Source organism: Apis florea, unplaced genomic scaffold (assembly GCF_048593485.1).
Source record: "Apis florea isolate Af1SG1 unplaced genomic scaffold, ASM4859348v1 contig_3496_pilon, whole genome shotgun sequence".
NCBI lineage: Eukaryota > Metazoa > Arthropoda > Insecta > Hymenoptera > Apidae > Apis > Apis florea.
This window is the reverse complement of record NW_028256773.1, coordinates 7,720,104-7,741,799: the sequence shown is the minus strand read 5'-3', so window position 1 is coordinate 7,741,799 and position 21,696 is coordinate 7,720,104. Positions and strand designations below refer to the sequence as shown.

Sequence of the window (21,696 nt, the reverse complement as noted above, 5' to 3'; positions counted from 1 at the left end):
ATTAAATTTTTAATCTTTTCTAACTGTTTCCCTCGTTACATCTTGTAATACTTTTTTTTTTTTTTTTTACTACTTTCTTTTTATAGAATGAATTATTTAAATAGAATGTAAATATTAAATGGTCGTGCTCGTTAAGCTCTGTTTATTTGACATAATTTTTTTTTGAAATTAATTTACGTTTAAACGTGATAGCACTTATCGATCGTTTATAATTATTCTATAATTACATTTCAGTCTTATGATAGAATTTCAGACATTGATTTAACCTGGAACTTAATAACGAAGTAACAATTATTTAGCACACCACTTTGATCCTATCCTGATGTTACGCTACTTTGATGTTCTTCTCTATGTCATTTCTCTATGCCATCTATCGTATTAAACCAAATATCGAGTAATATAATAATAATTGTTTTAAGAATATTCTAGTATTAAAAGTGTTAAGAGTATATATAATTTAAGTTATTTCATCGAAACTAAAGGGAAATTAATTGCAACGTTTCATAAAAAAATTTTAAAATATTCAGAATCATTTTTATAGTACGACACGATATATTTACAATTAAATCATAAGCAAAAAAAAAAAAATGATAAATTTTTCTTACATTAATAACGATCATTTTCAACATTATATACAATATTCAATTTCAATTTCATTTTCTGGCAATAAAATTTCAAATCGATAATAAATGTCGTTTTACGCACAATCTTGTATTTACTGTAACAATTAATAATTAATTTTTTCAATTGTTTCAAACGTTAAAACATCAATTTTGCCTTCGAATAATTTGCGACATTAATGGATAATAACAATCCCTTGGAAAAGTCACGAACAAAATGTATTATTCTATATATTTAATCTCAATATTTAATCTATATATTGCTCGATCCAATATTTAAAAAATATTTATTTCATTTCTCTCATATTAATTAAAACGTAAAAATGGGATTTTAGAGCAATCTTTGAATAATTTGCCTCGATACGTAATGGATCGTTTCATCAACATGCAACGAAAACCGAGGATCAGATACATCTACAAAAGCTATTTTTCCCTTCTCTACGATGTTTGCGCGCGATATGGATTTTTGCTCTACTGCGCAATGAGACAAATTCAACGACCTGGATAAAAAGTTGCTTCGTTCACCGACTCGTACTTTATTATCGGCCGAGCTCGAGCGAATATGCACGACATCCGATTCTGTAAAACGTTATATTTTTGGCACGAAATATTCGGAGAGAGGTCTTGTCTTTAACAGAGAAAATTTATGTCTAAAAGTGACTAGTTCCCAATTGCTTCCTGGTATTCTTTATCGCGTAAAATGTATTGCAATAGAATATTTCAGACAGTTATTCTTGGCATAATAATATATATTCGTGACATATTCTTCGTGTGCCAACCAATTTTATGTAAGGTTATCTTTTACAAATATAATTGATTGTATCAATTGAGCAAGTAAATGAATTACTGGATATATCGATTAATTTGTTTAAAAATTAGGAAGGAGATATGAAATAATTAAATTATCGTATTATTATTATTATTAAATTGAATTATATTCTTTTCTGTCAACAAATTTTACGTAAGGTTATGAGTATGATAATTGATGATATTCATGTAATTTGACAGTTACTGATGATTGATTTTTTAAAATTAAGAAAGTACGAAATTGTTAAGATAAAAATAATGTTTCTTTTTCATCTGTAAAAAATTATTGCAATGATTTCTTTTTTGGAATATAGAAAATATTCTTCTGATAACTTATTTATTCTTTTTTTTTTTTTTAGAAACAATGATTCAAATTCGAAAACTTTCAAGTGATTTAATAAGATAATATAAGAGAAAAGAAATTTAATAATGCATTTGTATATATATATATATATATATAATATAACTAAATAAAAGTTTTATTGAGTATAAAAGAGAATATAAAAGAATGAATATTAAAAGATTTTTATGAAATTTTTATGAAAAGGAATTTTCTCCCAAATATATAACAATATAATCTATATTTTAAAAAATATAAAAATAATGGAAACGATTCTACATAAATATATACATTTATTTTTATGTATATTTCTAATATTTTCCTATATTTTTTTATATTATAACAATATTATTTATAAAAAAATAAAATTTAAAAAAATATTAATTATCGTTATAAAAGTTAAGAATAACCGAGAAAAATAAATAGAGCATATAAAAATGCTCAATAGAATAAATAAAAGGGTTAGTTGCCCAATAATTTCAAATTTATTATCGATTTATATCGAAACGATCTCTTTTTAAACGAGACCAAAAAAAAAAAAAAAGAAAAGAAATAAAATATATTATTTTACATTTCGCGTTTTCGTTGCAACACTTTCAATCTAACACTTGCGTTTATGAGATATTTATTTTTTTTTATCTTTGATAAAGGTATACGTTTCATGCCAAATATTTTCTTAAACGTTCCTGCGTAAAAATTTGATGGAAAAACATTTTGAATTTCATAACGAAACAACATAACTTTTCCACATAGAGGAAAAGTGAATAAAAGAATAAAAGAGAGATTACTGAATGGAAGTAAATATTTCGCGAAAAAACATTTCCGTTTTTCAAAACAAATATTACAGTTTCAAATAATAAATAATAATAATAATAATAATAATAATAAAAAAAAGAATTTTGAATGAAAGAAAAAAGACTGAAACTTATTTGTCGAAGAAAAAAAAAAAAGAAAATAATGGAAACGTATGAATGTTTTAAGAAAATTGAAATTCAATAAGAAACAAATTTATTATTTTATTTCTTTTATTATTACGTTTCATATTATCGAATATCGCCATTTCGAAGAATGGAATTACGCTATAAAAAGTCAGAATGTCGAGAAGATGATTTGCCTATAAGCAATTTAGAATTATATTTTATTCAAAAACTTGCTCTGTAATTGTAAGGTAAATCAAACACGATACTTGAACAAGTATAATATTTCATGTTTTAATAAAAATTTAATTACGGTAATTAAAAGTACGTGTTCGAAAATTTAATAGAAGAAAATGATACGATAAATTAAAATTTATCTTTTATTTTAATCTCAAACTTTCATCGAACATTATCGATTTTCATTAGTAACGAAATTAATTTAACAACGATAAATCGATGATATCAAATTTTTCTTACCATTTATAAAGAAAACAGCATGCTAATCGTTAAAAGCAATATTATAATTCATCGAACGATATAATCTTGTTGGATAAAGTATCCTTTATTATCTTACTCCTCTTTATAAACGTCAAGATTTTTAAGCAACCATCGATATTGAGTGGACATCATTGTTAAACAAGAATAAAGCTGCTTAGATATCGATAACTTTGCACCTAGATAATACCATGTAATACTATCTCGACGACCTACTCTAATCTCGGCTCTCCTCTGTTTAACAGCCCTATCGAATTCCCATAAATTTTTCTCCCTTTTCCTTTTCTTTCATCAGAGAAAATAATTGCAAAATCCTTAAAAAAAAAAAAAAATTAAAGATAAAAAGAATAAATGTTTAGCATAATAATACATTATATTCAATGACTTTATACTCTAATCTTGTCTGCTTAACAAAAGCAGAATTTCGAATTTCCATAAATTCTTTCCTCCTCACTTTTTTTTCTTTTTTCCAATCGGAAAGAATAATTGCAAAATCATTGAAAAACCTTAAAGATGGAAAGAACATAGTCACAGTTTTTGTTTAACGAAACATTCAAATCTTCATAAATTTTTATCCTCTCTTCTTCTTTCTTTTTTCGATCGATCAATAATTGCAAAATTTTCAAAAGAAAATTTTCTCGAAGACGAAAAAAAGTTTAAACACGAGGAGAAAGTTCATTTCCACACCTTTTTTTATTTATCGTTTCACAGGCGTTTAACAAAAATCCCCAGAATTTCTGGTAATGAGAGCATATATATATATAAAACAGGGATACGATTAAAAGCATCGCAACCTCGTTTTTAACGTCGATCCGCGCAACCCCATAGAACCCGGCTACGGTTCCAGGTAGCTGGTGAGCGAAAAGGAGGGCGGATGTAGTGACGTATCGACCGACGGGGTCATCTGGGGTCACTAAAGTTCATAGCGCGTCTCCTGGTTCACGAACTCGCCGAAAGCGCGACCGCCATTATTACCGATAAACCACCATTTCGTCGAAATCGAGTAACATCTTATCTGTTTCTTGTTTCAGTTCCTGCGAGTTTCGATTAAACGCATATAATTTATATAATAATACATATTTCGAGAGATGATCCATTTTCATCTGTGAAAAAAATTATCTATCATTGGTCCAATGATTTTTCGGATCAAAAGTTTTGAAACCTAACCTATTCTCCGTTTCACGAGTTTTCGTAACGATCGATACGTCACGATATCGATAATACGTTTTTCGAGAGATCGATCGGTGAATGTAACGGAGTGATCCATTTTGATCTGAAAGAAATTGTCTATCATTGATCGAATGATTTTTCGGATCAAAAGTTTTGAAATCGAAAATCTAACCTATTCTCCGTTTCACGAGTAACGATCGATACGTCACGATATCGAATATCGTTTTTCGAGAGATCGAACGGTGAATGTAACGGAGTGATCCATTTTGATCTGTGAAAGAAATTATCTCTATCTAGATTATTATTGGTGAAACGATTTTTCGAGTCAAAAGTTTTGAAATCGGAACTTTTATCTGTCCTCTGTTTCACGAGAATCACGATCGATATCATGGTATCGAATACATCTTTCGAGAGATCGTTCGATGAATGTAACAAAGTAATCCATTTTAATCTGTGAAAGCAATTATTTGAAGTCTAGTGAATTATTGGTTGTTCGATTTTTCAAATGGGATTGTTTTCAAGTCAAAATTTATTTGGTAGTTCTAGTATTAAGCCATTTGTAACAAAGTTATTTGTTATTTAGAAGATATTTATATTTGAAAAATTTGAAAGACAAGGGAAATGTAAACACTAGGATATTGTGTTTCTCATTTTTCATACGATACGATAAATTCTATAAAATTGAAGATACCTTTCAATCTAGTGATTTTTTGTTTAGTAACTTTTTTTTAAGAAGTCATCTATCTAATTCATTATTTATATTTATTTGAAACGGAACAAGTTCAATTTAAAAAATGTTGAATAACAAATATTCGAAATATAATTTTATTTATAAATAAAAATAACTCATATTGCGTATACATGAATCTATTACCAGATATTTCTGAAATATTTAAAGAGTATAAATTTTTTGGCGAAAACCGATAATTTACTGTAATAAGATAATTGATTTGTTTGTTGTACAAATCAAACTTAATGTTAAAGTAACAATTCGTTTGCGATACAGGACAGAGTTTAATTACATTGAGAGATATTCATTTGATAGAATGTTGCAAGAGAATCGTATCTTGTTGTTGAATCCGGTGTGTCTGACTAGTTACCAGTTACTCTACTGCAAACTGTGTTCTCATTGTAATCAAAGTAAACGAAAATGAGAAACAGTCGAGCTTGTATATATTTATAGATCTTTCTGCACTGTTAGAACTTGTACTATGATGCAATGTTTCTGAATACGCGCGAATTGTTCCTTTAAAAGTTATTTAAAGAAATAATTACTAAGGCTCGATTGTTGAGATCTTATTAAACTTTTTAAATGTTTTTTTACACTATTTTACGATAAAAACGAATATACTTGTAAGTTAAAAATAAAAGTAAAATATAAAAATAGATTTATAAAAAAATATTTATAGTCAAATAAAATAATACATGAAAAATATATTTTGTCTTTGATATATAGATTACAAAATTTATCAGATATATTATAAAGAGATGTAAAATAATCTCTTCTGTTATCATCATTATTCTTGGAATTATGATATATCATTTTTCATGCGTCATATATGGAAGATAAAACGGTAAAATCTTGTGTAAACTTTGGGAATTGGGGCAAACAGATTCATCGACACGCGTCAGGTACTTTCACACTTGAAAAGAAGGGGTAGATGAATTATAGCATCGAACATGGAATTTTCTACTGGGGCGTATTCAATTTCTTTTGAAAAATGTAAGAATATAATATATTTCTACTCGATTGAACTATCATTAAATAAAAATAAATCCATATTTTAACGATAACTTTTCATCAGTTATTTATCTAAATTGCTATATAAAATATTATTTATATTATTATATTGCTATAGTTACATATAAATTATTTTTTATCTCCTTTTCGAAAATTTTAAAATAACAAGATATTTCGAAAACTTTTTCTTTTAATTTCGAAAATTTTCAAGATTTTGAATGAGACATAATAATGAAATATTTTTAACCCATAAACACTCATGAATTATTAAAACCACGGATATGTAAAAAAAAAAATTCGAAATAAAAAAACCTCGAAATCTTTCGAATTTTAAAATATTTCGAAATTTCAATTAATACCTAATTTCCAACTGTTAAAAATAAAAATTTCTAAAAATTCAATGAATCAAAATTTCAAAAAAATAAATTCATAATCTTAAAAAAACAAAATTGCAAAAAGAAGTATGAAAATATCATTTCTAATTACTAATATTTAATTACTAATCCTTAATTTCCAATTTTAATCAAAGTAAAGATCTTAAAATTTAATCAATCAAAATTACACAAAAAAAAAAAAAAAAAAAAAAAAAAGAAAATACTCATACCTTAAAAAGAAACAAGATCGCAAGAGAAAAAAGAAGCGAAAATATCATTTTTAACCTCGAGCAAGGCGAAGAAATTTTTTTTAATTATTTTTAACTAACTCTGCCTCGCTGTTTTTCAGGATGATCGGTGCAATGCCAGCGGTGGCAGTTCGCCACGAGCGTAAACGGCAGGAAAAAAGATTAAAGCGTCCTAGTCAGCTTTACCTGGGGGGCCAATGGATGCCACCGCCTCAAGGTTCGCCGCCCACACCCAGCCCCCATGGCCACAACAGCCACCTCGAGCCTTTGCCCGAGCTGTATCTCTGTGGCAAGGTAATTTCTCGACATATGTCGCAATGACCAACTCGTCGTCGTGACTATTTTATCGATCTCGATACGCATCGTGGGTGTGCTTCGTGATAGCACGAATGTTCGATTTTTGCGCCCTGTCCAATTATGGGCGGTGTATAATGGACGGCAAGCTATCTGAACATCTAAAAAAAATATTGAAGCTATTATATTTGGATAGTGAGGATAATACAGTGAGTGAAAAAAAGTATTTGCATTGCATATTTATATTTTTTCAATGAAATAAAAGAAAAATTTATGTGTAAATTTATTGTACACGCATAGAAATATATAACTCGAAGAATGAGTTTAGTAATATGATGACTTCAAATAACTTGTAAATTATAACAAAAGTTGTACATTATAGAAGAAAATGTAACATATAGTTATTAATTTTTTTGTTAGTGGACATTTGGAGGAGATACGAAGGTTAAATTCTTTTTTTAATCACGTATCTTTTAATCAATTAATCGATGCAGATTATTATTTAGTATAAAAAAAATTACTAAGCCACTTATAGTAAAATATTATTATTTCAGATATTTTAACTTGAATTTTATGATAAAACTTATGATATGAAAAAAATGAAATTATGCAAAATGGTATTTTTTTATTTTTTCCTTGTCTATTTATATTATATATAGAGTATATATTTTAATTTTAATAGTATCAAATTTTTGTAGTCATAAGAATATATCAAATGATACAAAATTATATATCTATAAATATATTGATCTAATTAAATAAATGACGTGATAAATATAATAATGATGTAAAAATACTTTTTGCATTCAGTATATTTTTCAATTAGTAAAAATAATAATATTAATTAATCGCTTTATTCGAATACCAATACAATTATTACCACAGAACTGTCTTTATCTTCGTCTCACTTTATCCAACAGAAACATTTTTTATAAGTAAACTGCGGATATTTATGCATCTAAATGAAATATTTCACATTGCACACGATCTGCAAAAAAGTTCGTAATATTCGAAGTATAACGCGCATTATGATATTTGAAGAATAAGCCAAGTCTCTATTCCATCTCGTTACTCACGTTCGTAAAAATTTCATTTCGCACAAATATTGCGATCTACTTATAAACTCATATATACAAGGTATCCCAAAAATATTAGAAACATCCATGAAGATTCCTGAGATAATTTCAAACAACATTTTCCTTTGAAAAAGCTTTCGTTACTGCTTTGTTAACGAATTATTAACAAAAAAACACTGGCCAATCACATAATAGCGCGTAATATAGTGACAGTATTAACTATATATCGTCGATTAAACACGAACAAGTCCAAGCAATAAATCTCGAAAATATTGAATATTATATTTATTTATTTATTCATTGTTCATAATATAATTCGATATAATTTTTTATCGATAAAAATATTTATTATATTCAATGCACTTTCTTCGATATTGTAGACTTGTGATTGTGAACTTGTCGTGTTGTTACTCGATCGGTAATCAACGCTATGTCATGGCTCTACTAGGTTACACGCTCCGTTAATAAAATCGTAACGAAAGTTTTCGTAAAGAAAAATGTTACTTGAAATTATCTGCAGTTTATGCATTATTTCAACATTTTTGGGACACCTTCTATATGTAATAAAGAAGTCTCGACATTTTTGCACATCAACTTTAACATTCATTTTATCCCTCGATGTTTCAAAGCTAGTTCCACAAATATACTGTTCACTGCTAGAAAGAAATCTCGCGGGACGACACAAGAGTAAGAGGGGTCTTTCGCTAGGACCGCCCATCTCCACTTCAGACGGTTTGTTGACAATCCTGATATTACACACATATACACACGTTTAGAAGAGCTATAATTTGAATATTCAAAATCGTAAAAGTTATTTTCATTTATAAAGTTACGTTAGAATAATCATCTAAGATTGGAAATTAATTATTTTGATATAATATTAATATACAGTATGTCTAGCTTATTCATATATGTACAATTATTATCTTAGATACTTATTATGAGAAATGAAAAAATTTTTATATTATATCGATACGTTAGAATTCTTTTGATTCTATGCCTACGCTAATGCATGAAGTTTAGATACAGATCGCCGTTTTACTGGATTAATATATATAACAAATACCATGAAACAAAAATGTGTGTGAAAATAGGCGTTTCCTTTCAAATTGACCAATCAGATTCATTCGTTCCGCGAGACTTCTTTCCAGCAGTGAACAAAAGTACATCAACGTTCTGTAGAAACGTTTAAGAAGAGAAACGAATAATCCAAATTTCTCGAATCCGAGGAGAGGAAAATTCGTTCGCAAAAACTTAAAAGATTTGTGGAAATATTTAAATGGAGGCATCGTTATTCGCAGATATCTGGGCTGCATGCGGTTGTGGTATGCCTATTGTTGGGTGCAGTCGTGTTGGTTGTCGGTCTAGTCCAACTTGCACCGGGTGCGACGACCACCGATCATAGACTCGCTTTGCTCGTCGCGGGTTCTATTCTACTTCTCCTGGGTAAGCCATTTTTTCCTCTTCTTTCACTTCGTGAAACTGTACCAAGAAAATGCTGAACTCGTGCCAAAACGATTCGTTCCTCCTTCTTGACGAATGGGAAAAGAGAATGGGTCAAGGAAATATACCATCCTCTGTTCTTGTTTAATTTCGAATAAAATGCGCGGAAAAGAGGAATAAATCGTTAAGAGAATATCGTGAACGGTGCAATTCATTCAATAATTTAAGGGATTGCAGGATTGATAATGATGTATGTGACATACGTGGGTGTTAGATTGTGTAGAATTTATTCATTTTGATCGTGTTTTAAAAGAATTTTAAAGTGAATTGTGATTTGAATATAGTAGTATATGATTCGACGAATCTATAATAAATTATTGAAAAGAAAAATTTTACTTCGCTCTCGGGAAATAAAGTTTATGTTATTTATCTCGTAGAAGTGAAATACTTGGACAATGAGGAAGCTTGAAAAGATCTTTCTCGTCTTTCTCGAAGATTTTATAAACCAATCGTATTCCTGCCGTTCCAAGGTAACCAAGTTACTGTTCAGTTAACCATTGTAATTGCGAATAAAAACGATGTCTGTTATTTGACTCGACCAAGAGAAAACTTGAATAACGTGATTTTCATTTCATGAAAATTGATATTATTTGTTTATTATTGTTATCGTTTGATATTTTGAAATAGAAATATATTAATAAGATTCTTAAAACAAAAATATATTTCTCATTATATGGATAAATTTCTTTTCTTTTTTTCTTTTTTTTTTTTTTTTTAATTTTCATCTAATTTCGAGTATTATATTTAGTATTATATTTTATGATGGAGCATGGATATATTTAAAAATATGTGAAAATGGTGAAAATAATGGTGGAATAATTTCATATAAAGAAAGTTTTAATTGGTTGAATTTTTTTCCTAATTTTAAATAAAATTAAAAATTTCTTGGTATATTTATTCATTTTTGTATAAAAAAATTTATTAATTTGTTAGTTTTTTTTACCAAAATATTAAAAAAATTCTATTTTTAATTTTTATTTTCTTTTCTTTTTCAGATTCATTTAATTATATAATTTATTTAACATTGTATATTTTTTCAAAAATTTTGTACAATTATCAAATCTCATATACGATTAATGCATTTTGATGAAAGAAATTAAAACGATTTGATTATCGACAAAAAAAGATTATATACGATTATCTAATTCGATGATAGAACGTTGTTTTATCCAGCCATATTTAAATGCAGATGCAATTAAGAAACTTTGTAATATTTGCATTCATTAAAGTATCTCGATGAAATTCATATGCAACGATTATCAAAGCGCAATCGTAAACTTAGCGAAGAGGAGAATTAAATTCGAAAAATATACTTCGAAGCGTATTAATTATACGATATTAATGAGAAATTTATAGATGAATGGTTAACATAAATTTTCTACGGATTTTCGGAAGTTCTACGTAAATTTTGATCGGATTTGTATAACACTAAACTAATTATGGTTCAACCTACGAAAATTATCGCAACCACAGGTGCTTATTTTCTTTATTTATTAAACGAAGGTTTAAATTAACAAATTGTACATATGTACATACTCATGTTATTAAATTAATATGTAATTAAATTTCTGAATTAAGTACAGGATGTTTGTCATTGTAGAAAAATTTATTTATTAAAATATTTAGATTATGCAAATTCTAAAAATGAATCCATTTAATAATTAAAAACGAGTTAATTATTTTTATAAGTCAATGTGACAATTACTTGTAATTAATGAAACAATTAGTATTTTCTAGTGAATAATTTGTGAAAATTTTACTTACAATTATATTTTCACTCTAAAATACATAAATACATACATGTAAATATAACAAAAATTTATAAAATATTAAATTTCTAATTAAGAATATCAAAGGATTTCATATATAATATGCAAATGTACATCTAGCAGTAATCAATCCAAATATTTAGATAGACGTTCAGTTATTACTTTATTATTTACTTCTGTACAATATGTTTTAAAAATATGAGAACATAACTTAATTGAAAATTTCTAATTTTAATTATTTCTTTGGCAAAAACTTTCGTTTTGATAATTTTCGTTATTGAATTATTATTAAAAAATTATTTATCAATTACAGAGCATGTAGACCCTGTAAATAATTTTCTAATAAACACTTTCTTTTTATAAAAAAACACAATTTTAAAAATCTCTCATAATACAACAAAATCTTATAATTTTTAGGCATCATTTTGGCCGGTGTCAGATGCTATGTGTTACATTGCGTCCCATTACCAACCGAGTCGCCTGTGGCGACGCCACTTCCGCCTCCCGCCAATGATCAAGCTGGACTTCCACGAGGCACGATGGATCTTTTGGTCGGTCACCAGAATCAACCCGAGACCGACGCGTTAATGCATCCCGAGCATCATCACCAGCATCACCAGCATCACCATCATCATCATGGCAATCACAAGAAACGCAGCTCTCAGAGCTCTCATTCCGACGAAGCCTAATAATGATCGATGTTAGAATATATCGGCTAATTAAATGGATTCATTTAGTCATGAAAATATATATATATATATTCAAAGAACTTCTGAATCGCTGCAAACCAAATTAGAAAGAGAAAGAAAGGAATATAGATGAAGGAAAATTAAAGAGAAAATGAAATTACGAAAAAATATAAGTTAAAGCTTCTGAAAAGTAAAATGAAGAATAAATGGTGAGAAGAGTCTGCACGTGTATATTATACTCGATTCTTTTATCTTTTGTAACTTTCTATATATATATAGAAAGATATATATATATATTATCGATATGCATACGTGTACTCAGTTTGAATCGTCACTGAGGAAAGTGCACTTTTCTATGTTGTACGCTTGGTGTTCGGACTTTATCTGATCACAATATCGTTTTATTGATGTTATTACTCTTTGGTATATTACTCTTGGATAAAGAATATTGTACGATAGATAGAGATTCTTTCGGTTACTTATAGATGCAAATAGCGGTTGAAAGATCTTGCATGGGAAATAAGGAACGGAATAACTTTCTTATCGCAGTTTCTGAAGATAAAGTCGATCAACGTGGTATAAAATTTTATGAACGAACTTTCTATATCTAGAGAGAAAATTTTTCTTGGAAGTTTGCAATCTTGTTTTAACTTTAAAATCATTTAAAGTTAAAGGAAATAAATGTTAAGGATATTTTAAATAAGTTTTTTTTTTACTTTATTTGAGAGATTACTGAATATTGTTGACACTTTATGAATGTTTTACTTAGTTTTATTTTTTTTTTTTTTATAGAAATATTTTATTTATATGTATATTGATTTGTACGTAACAATGTTAGAAGATTAGAAATCTAATTATAAGGAAAGTAATAAGTAATTATAGTTCTTCCATGATAAAAGATATATTAATTTATAATACAAAATGGGGAAAAGAAGAAAAAAAATTCTCAAATCGAACACCTTGCATACAATTGAAAACTGTTCGTTATTATTATAAAAAGACTAACTCCTTCTTTTTCAAAAACCAAAGAAAGCTCTGTACAAAAAAAATATATATATATATATATAACAAACATGTTGTATACATAGAATAGATGCATTATATGTATATTTCTAATGCGATTAAACCGGAACGTTCTACGCACGAGCATAATGAGACAGAAGATAAGAACAAATGAATTCTTGAAAACACATGAAGAAGAAGAAAAATCTGAAAAAAAAGAACATATTCGAACATCATCAAAGGAAAAATAGATTAGAAAAATCAATGAAGTAAATCTAATGAATTTTAACGAATCATTCAAATGTTATTCTTGAATTCTATAAAGAAAAAATAATAATGGAAATTGTTAGATATGATTTTAAGTGCCAATTTAAAAAATTTTTAGATCGTTTAGTTAAATTTATAGTAGTACAAAAGAATATTATATTCTAATAGTTCCTCGTGCACTTTCTTTTCATAACGTTGCGTTCCTCGATAGTTTGATATATGTTGATCACGATATATACGCGCACATATGTAATGTGTGTAAATACAAATTCTAATACGATGACATACAATGTTAAAAAAGATGTTAGAAATCTAAAGAAATTGGCCTAGCTTTGTAGTTTTACGAATTTGTAATCTTAAACATCTGAATCTGAAGCATGAGGATCATGTTATTTTCTATTTTAATTGAATTCTTCTTCTAATTTAAAGATGTTTGACAAACAATATTTATTACCTTGAATGTTACAATGCACAAAATGGTCCATGATATCTTGCGTTATTTTAAAGAAACATTCTGATATATTTGAAAATCTATAATAATAATTTATAAGATAAAGAAATTAATCTTTAAAATATATTTATTACTGTATTTTGATTATAATCAATAATATTTGTTTAATTCTTTTGTTTTTAAGACTTACGTACAATAATATTTTACACGGCTATGATATATGGACCATTTTATATGCACCAAAACTAGGGCACAAAAGTTTTATTTAGGAAATATTTATTGTATCGCACTATAAATCATTCAACATCATAATACATTCGTAAGAGGTTAAGAAACTGAAAATTCAATACTTACCTATAAAAAAGAATTCTATCTCGACTTTATCTCTATAGTTATTCAACGTTTCCTAACGTGGAATAATTTTTATACTGTGAAATCGAAGGGACTTTAAATTTATTTCTTCAAATACCTTTTTCTTTCGTTTCATTAAACACCTCGAAACTCTATCTAAGAAACTAATCAAAGAGTTAATATTTCAATTTCTCCATATATCAATTAAATATCGGTTAAAATTTCATTTCATGTACAAAAATGATTTTTCTTTCTCAAAAAGTTCCTTCGACGATTCACAATTCGATTGTCGGTACCATTCACAATTTCGATTACAGGAGTCTAAAGTTGACGATATGATTCTATCTTTGTCTTGCACCTCTTGCCTTCCGCGAGAAACTTCTGTCTCGACCAATCATGTGTGCGCCAGGCCTATTTATAAAACGTATTGTGGTCGTTCCGTGAACAATGAACAACAAAAAACAAATTAAAGTGGTACTTAGAATGTTCGTAGCACGTTGATATTCCGTAGAAATTGTTAGATTGATTTTTATATGTATATCGTTATACCGATAAATTTCTGTCACGACCAATTAGACATTTACAGGAACCATTTTCTATATTAAATTCGACCATATGATTTCTATATCTCGATACATCAGTGTATCGATAATTAAGCGAATATATTGGAAATTTGATTTTCTCGAAGAAATTGATCTCTTAAAAAAAGACTTCTTTACTTGTTTTACACTTTAACCCATTAAGGATCAATGATGCAACATCTTTTTGCAGATTTACTTATTTGTTTTAATATTTTAGCATAATAGTTAGATAAGAAAATAGGATTTTGCGAATTTTGAAAAAATTAATCTTGTTCTCTTTTACAAAGAGAATTTTGAGCTCTGATTATGTCATATATCGGAATTAAATTTCAATATCTCTACTTTATAAATATACGATTTTTTCACTGTTTGGAAAAAATAGAACAGAACTTTGGTCGAAATTCAATTTTAATAATTCTATAAACGCACGATTTTCGAGCATTTTTCGTTTGATCCATAATGGGTTAAACAAGTGTTTGGATCATGTGTCATGATGAATGAACATGATAAAAAAAAATAATAATAATAATAATAAACTGGAAATCTCGTGCCTGTTCGTAGATATGAAATGTGGCAACACGTTGATAAAAAGAAAACGAATAAAGCTAGAAATCGACGACTTTTTTAGAAAACGACGTGTCTATGTTAGACGATTTATTCGCATCTTTCTCGAAAAGCCTTACTACACACACAAAAAAAAAAAAACGGGGTTGCGTTCGATTCGAGGAAAAGAGGAAAGGAACGATTCGATAGAATAAAATAGAGAAAAGAAAAAATAATTACGGGACGTCACTATGAGTATTTACAACACCTGTCGATAAATGTAAACTCAGCACCTGCACCCATCTTCGATGTTATTTTTTTCGAGGTGAAATTTTCGAAAAGAAAGAAAGGAGAGAGGGGAGAAAGAGTGAGAGAGAGAGAGAGAGAGAGAGAGAGAGAGAGGGAGAGGAAATCATAGCGAGTACGTGTAATTTCCGATGATCTTACGGTGCAAATGCGAGAAATGCGATCTAGATGTGTCTTTCGAGTAACAAATATTTAAATTATCTATTTACACTGCAATATTTATACTTAAAAAAAAAAAAGGGAAAAAGTTAAAAGAAAAAAAAAAAAAAAAAAAAAAAGAACAGTTACAAATTCTTCTATGCCCGTGTGTCGAGAAGACTTTCGTGGGAATTGATATCTTTTTACAAATATATTTCACGACAAGAAAGTAGATAGTGCGTAATATCTATAGATCTTTTAATATCGATGATATCTTATGGCAAAACTTTTTAGAATTTTATGGACTATATATATCGTATTTTTCAAATAGTTAGACACAATTAAAATTGTATTACAAACGGAAACAACAATGGAAAACAGAAGTCAGGTTTTTATTGTTATCTCTGATTATAATTATTTAAAGTACCGTTTATTGTACTTCACTTTGTATATTTATATACAACGGGATATGGAAAAAAAAGTTTGATACAATATGTCATCGTTATTTTATAAAAAAAAAAAATAAAAAAATAAATATGATATGTGAGAAAAAGAGAAAAAAAGGACAATATTCAACGATAATTTATTTATTATTTTGTAATTCAAATTTTTAATTCTCTTTTAATCGCGTAATATTTATTCGGAATGATAGCATGAATATCATGTAATATAAATAATAATAATAATAATTTTATTTTTCTTTTGTCTGTACCACTGTATATACGTATATTTATAAAGTATATATATTTATAATTTTATTTTAAACGAACAAGTATATTCACATTCTAAGAATTTTTATCAAATTTATACATCAAACTATGAATACATTAACCATATTCCTCCACTTTTAACCAATCATCCAAGATAATGTAAAAAAAAAAAAAAAAAAAAAAAATTATAGCATTCTCCCAACTTTACAATTAACTTAAGTTTCTCCCTATGAATTTTCACATTCAACCATCTTACTTGATAATTATAAAATCTTGATATTGAATAAAAAGGGGGGGGGGGATAAAAAAAGAAAAGAAAAAAAAAAAACTCTTCTCGAGGCATAGGCGTGCACGTTCGACTACCGTTGGGGTCCACTTAAAGTTATTACAAAAAGTTACACCGATTATATATGTATATGAGAACAGTTGTAAGTTATTTTACAAAGCGTTGGGCACTAGGTGAACGAGGAAGGAATTCCACGAATGTAACCTCCATGTTTTTCAATTCTCACTCACCTAGTGCTAGTGATATATATATAATAATATAGTATATTATATAATAATATAATATAATATGATGCATATACATAAAGAAAACAAAAAAAAACTATATATATATATATATATACATACACTCTAATATAATAATAATAATGATACACGCACGAGTTATCTCTAAACTAACTAAGATATCTGTATCTAATTGTAAGCTGCTAAGCTTAAGTAAAGCGAGAGACGAGCACGTGTTGTAATAACAAGCTCGACAACCTTCCGTTTGATGCGATCAGTGTAAATAGTTTGGTAAATTAATTTAAGCTCGTTGAAATAGACGCGCCATTCAACTTTTTCTATGCGCGTGCGCTAACTTCGAACTTTTTTACCGTTTCGCGCTCTTTTTAAGATTCGATACTCTCCCGAAAAGATCGTCTTTCATAAATTGAGGAACGGATGCACGGATTCAAACACGTTCTTTGTTATTTATTAATGGAAATATACCGGATGTCCTGTTTAATTTGCAAATCGAATCGGAGATTCCTTAATTCTTATTTTCAAAAGGGAAAATACTTTTTTTCTTTCTATCAATGACGTTGTTCATATTGAATGTAAATAATTGAACGACATAATCTATCGCATAATTTTGATATCATTAACGTTAATTTGAATTGATTAAAACAACTAAATGCTTACCTTCAAAAATTACGATTAAAATATATATTCATATTATATATCACATTATATAAAGATTACATAGCAAGACACGAGATCCATTTTGATCCTCAATCGATGATCGACGCCACGTTACGAATTACGCTTACTTGAAATTCATTGCTTTCCCGCGCTAATTTCGCCGATATGTTATTCGAGGATAAATTTTGAATAATTTTTAACAATTGCGATAATTGATGTCGTCACTACGTCGTCGAAACCACTTTTATAATCGCGAACAACAAAAAAAAAAAAAAGAAGAGGTTTTTTAAAGTCTCTAAACGATATAATGCGTATTACGCTTATTACGATTGTTTACGTTGCTGCGGTGCTTCGTTGCGGAAGCTTCTTTGTTCCTCGTGAAGAATCTCTCGACGCTTTCTTGAGGGGCGTCTCTCTTTTTTCTACGAAACGTTTCTATTTTCTATTTTCTATGGAATTGTATTGTCTCTGTTCAAAATCGATCCATCCGTCGAGGCTATTTCTATATCTCTGAATTTTTGCAAATGTAAAAATAAATATTAGGGTGAAACGAAAAGAAATTGTACGAATAAAGAAAACCTTGCTTTTAACCTTCCAAATTTTGGAATTAAAAATCCTTTTCGAAATGAATGTTTTTTTTCATTGGATCTGCAAATTACGAAGTGGAAGAAAATAAAAATTAATTTAAAGTGGGTATTTAAAAAATCAATCAATCAGACAGCTTAAAAAGATAAAATTTGCTGTTCAGGAATAAGAAACAAATTTTACATCTCTCGTTCCATCCTAATATAATATAATATACATACAACAAAATGATAAAATAAGATGAAATTTATTTCTTATTATAACGGTCCCGAGTGATCGATCGATTTTAAACGATAAAAAAAGAACACTGATTTTTAATGATTCTATCTTATTAATTAAGATTAAAGATTGTTACTTTAACTTCTCTTACGGATTAATTCATTTCGAAATCTGTCTCGGTCAAGCAACACATTTCAATATTCACCGACTACTTGTATATACATACATTCATACATATATACATATTTGTTGTCATTTTCGTTACCATCGTTACGTGAGAATTTAACCACATCCTACGTGTTTTGTTTCGTTCTGGATTTATTAATAGCGCTTTTCGTCCGAATTAGATAGCTAAGGAGCTACGTTTAATTTACGGGTTCGTAATCTCTAGGAATAACTGCGTTTTAAACGAGTGTTTTCTCTTGAAAAGAAGAAGAAAGAAAGAAATAAAAAAAAAAGGAGAGGAAGGGGAAAAAATGAATGTAGCGTAACAACATTTTGCGACAAATATAGTCTATGCCTATGTATGGCGGAACATCTTGGACCGAATATATACATTTCTAATCGACTCTTCTAGCTGATACGTAGTTAAACGAACGTGAAAGCAATAATCGTGTTTAACATTTCTAACTTTCCTTTTCACTCTCGTTCACGTGGCTGTATTCGCATACACATCTGGATTTTAATTAAAAATACAAGATCCACAAAATTCTGTTTTTACGCGACAAACAAATTTTTGCGAAAATATTGTGCAAGGAAAAATTTATTTAGAAGAAAAATTAATAATTTGGAAATACATTTGCAGAAATATTTGTGAATTAGGTCGTTCTGAATGCTCGTGATATACGTATATTTTTTGATTAGACGAAGGAAAGAAAATGGTAATCGAGAAATTTTTCTATCATAAGAGTAACAACAGAATTTTGTTGGTTATGTAAAAAGAAAACATGTTCATCATATATACCATTCAGGGTTTTATTTCTCGTGACATTTAGCAATTATTGTAATTTCTAAAAAGTATGTTGTATTTAATTTAACATACGCAATCGCGTTCAATAAATTGCTGAAAAGTTAGGTTATAATTTGAAAATATGAATTTTTATTTTTATTTTGTTCGTCGAAACAGGATTTAAAAGAAATTAATCAAAGATCAATAACGAAACGAATCATCAAATTAGAAATGAACATTTTTCATTTAAGAAAAAAAAAAGAGATAAATAATCTGAGTTGAGAAGGGAAATGAATTTTTGAAATTTATCGAAAAAAATCTATATGTATACTATACCCTATATTAAATTATTCCTCGTAAATATAAACACTTTCTGTTTTCGTAGATTTCGAATGTTATCAAAATGATGAATGGTTACTTCGAGTTATAAAAGCAATAACTTCCACTTGAATTAATCTGAATTCGACTATAGAGATGAAATGACACAGATAGCAAATTATTATTCGAATTAAGTTTAAGGATTAATAAAAATCTTGATCTTTTTGTTTGCTTTCGAGGTTATGGAAGTTCGATTGTACATTAATGATTTTATCGAAGAAAACGCGCACAATTTAATTTAAAACGTTACATATTTTATATTATATATTAAAGTTTAATTAAAAACAAAATATTCTAAAATTTTTGAACGACAGTATATGTACGTATATAAGTACACGCTATTTCTTCGGTACTTACTATACGTTTAATAATATTTACTATACGTTTAAACACAAGATCGTATGAGAGTCAGTTTCGTGCAAGTTATAATTATCGTTGAACTTTCTTATCGCACACTTGCCTCGAAAATTACGTGGTAACGTAACGGAACTTCGCATGTATGAACGACATGATCATTTTTCTTGTCGCATCCAAGCTCGTCGTAATTTCGTGTGTGAAGTTTCGTGACAATACTCGGAAACCATCATCAAGACCTTTGATTCCGCTCTGATTACACAATTTTGCGTGATATAACGTAGACACAATGAACTTTTAATGATAATATGAATTTTTCAAAATTTTATCCTGTTGTGTTTAAAATTGGATAGAATTTTATAAAATGAAAAGATTAATCTTATTCGGCAATTGTTTCGATGATAAGAATTTTTTATAAATATTGTATCGAATAATAAAGTTAGAGAAACATTAAATAACATCGAATAATTTCGAGCAGTGAGCAAAATTCAAATAACACGGGCTTCGGTTAAAATTCGGGTATTTACGGATAATTTCGGATAACATCGGGCAACCGCAGACAAAGGCAATATAATAAGTCGAATAGAACGTAAAAGCACGAGTCTATTTGAGACTCTCGTCCTTATCGGTCGCTTACGACGTAACTTGTTTTCTTACGAGGAATATTTTTAAAAGTATATTTACACGAATTTTACTCATAAATGAGCTATATTTTAGGATCTTAGTCTATCCTTTAATTTAAGTAGCCTTTAGTTTTGCTCGTGTTATTATTTGTGTATCAATGTCCACAAAACAAGATCATAAATGCTATTGCGAAAGGAATCACATAAATTTAAAAAAATTTCAATTTTGCGTCTATGTTATTTCGCGCTATTTTTAATTTAAAAAAAGAATTGAAAAAGAAAAGCTATTTATTTTAATTATTATACTTTATTTTTTATAACTTATTGGGATTATTTGATAGTTAGTTATTTATTTGATAATGATAAAATATTTTAGTTCAAATTAATGTTTCTCTGATACGTGATAATAATTTTTTGAAAAACTGAATTATTTCTTGACTTAAACGAGAACGTAGACACGAAATTACGACGAAATTTATCATGATTATTACGTATGAAGGGCCTCAAGTACTGTATAATCTTGTATGTGATTCTTTAGTGAAAAAAAGATCGCGAGTAACAGAAAAGAAAAACTCTACTGCTATTGTAACTTTCAGAGTTTAATAAAACGTTTTCACTAACAGAGAATGAATTTCAATTACAATAACCTTTCTGTGAAATAAAAAAAATATGTTGAAAAATATACTTTGACTACCTTTTTTTCACAATGAAAACTGTTATATTTTTTTTTCTTGTTATGATGATTGCAATTTAAATGGAAAAAATTTTGATATTATTTTCATCTCAATTACATTTTTTATTTCAATTAAAAATATTATTTTAATTTCAATTTATTTCAATATGCAAGAAAAATATATAAAAAATGAAATATTCAGAAATATTTGAAAATAGGTCGAAACTACATATTCACAAATAAAATAATAAATAAATCGAAAAAGAATTTTACACTAATGATTAAATTTATTATTACTCTGAAAAATCAATCAAAACAATTAAAACAAGAAAAAT

General features: G+C 27.8%; 1 protein-coding gene and 1 long non-coding RNA gene across 5 annotated transcripts in view; one reads left to right on the top strand and one right to left on the bottom strand.

Annotated features, from left to right (window-relative positions):
- The window catches only part of LOC105734980 (uncharacterized), a 61,976-nt gene extending 40,666 nt beyond the window's left edge, over positions 1 to 21,310 (top strand). For all 4 annotated transcript variants that reach the window (XM_086913640.1, XM_086913638.1, XM_086913639.1 and 1 more), the window contains exons 2-4: positions 6,814 to 7,006; positions 9,384 to 9,528; positions 11,772 to 21,310. In XM_086913640.1, coding sequence (XP_086769766.1) covers positions 6,815 to 7,006; positions 9,384 to 9,528; positions 11,772 to 12,043 — 609 coding nt within the window. In that variant the 5' untranslated portion in view covers position 6,814 and the 3' untranslated portion in view covers positions 12,044 to 21,310. The remainder of the gene's footprint in view (positions 1 to 6,813; positions 7,007 to 9,383; positions 9,529 to 11,771) is intronic.
- On the bottom strand, positions 11,493 to 14,258 carry LOC147656861 (uncharacterized). Its single transcript, XR_015293840.1, has 2 exons — positions 14,118 to 14,258; positions 11,493 to 12,039 (listed from the first exon to the last, which is right to left on the bottom strand). It is a non-coding gene; the product is annotated as an uncharacterized LOC147656861 (long non-coding RNA).
- Positions 21,311 to 21,696: the final 386 nt, after the last annotated feature.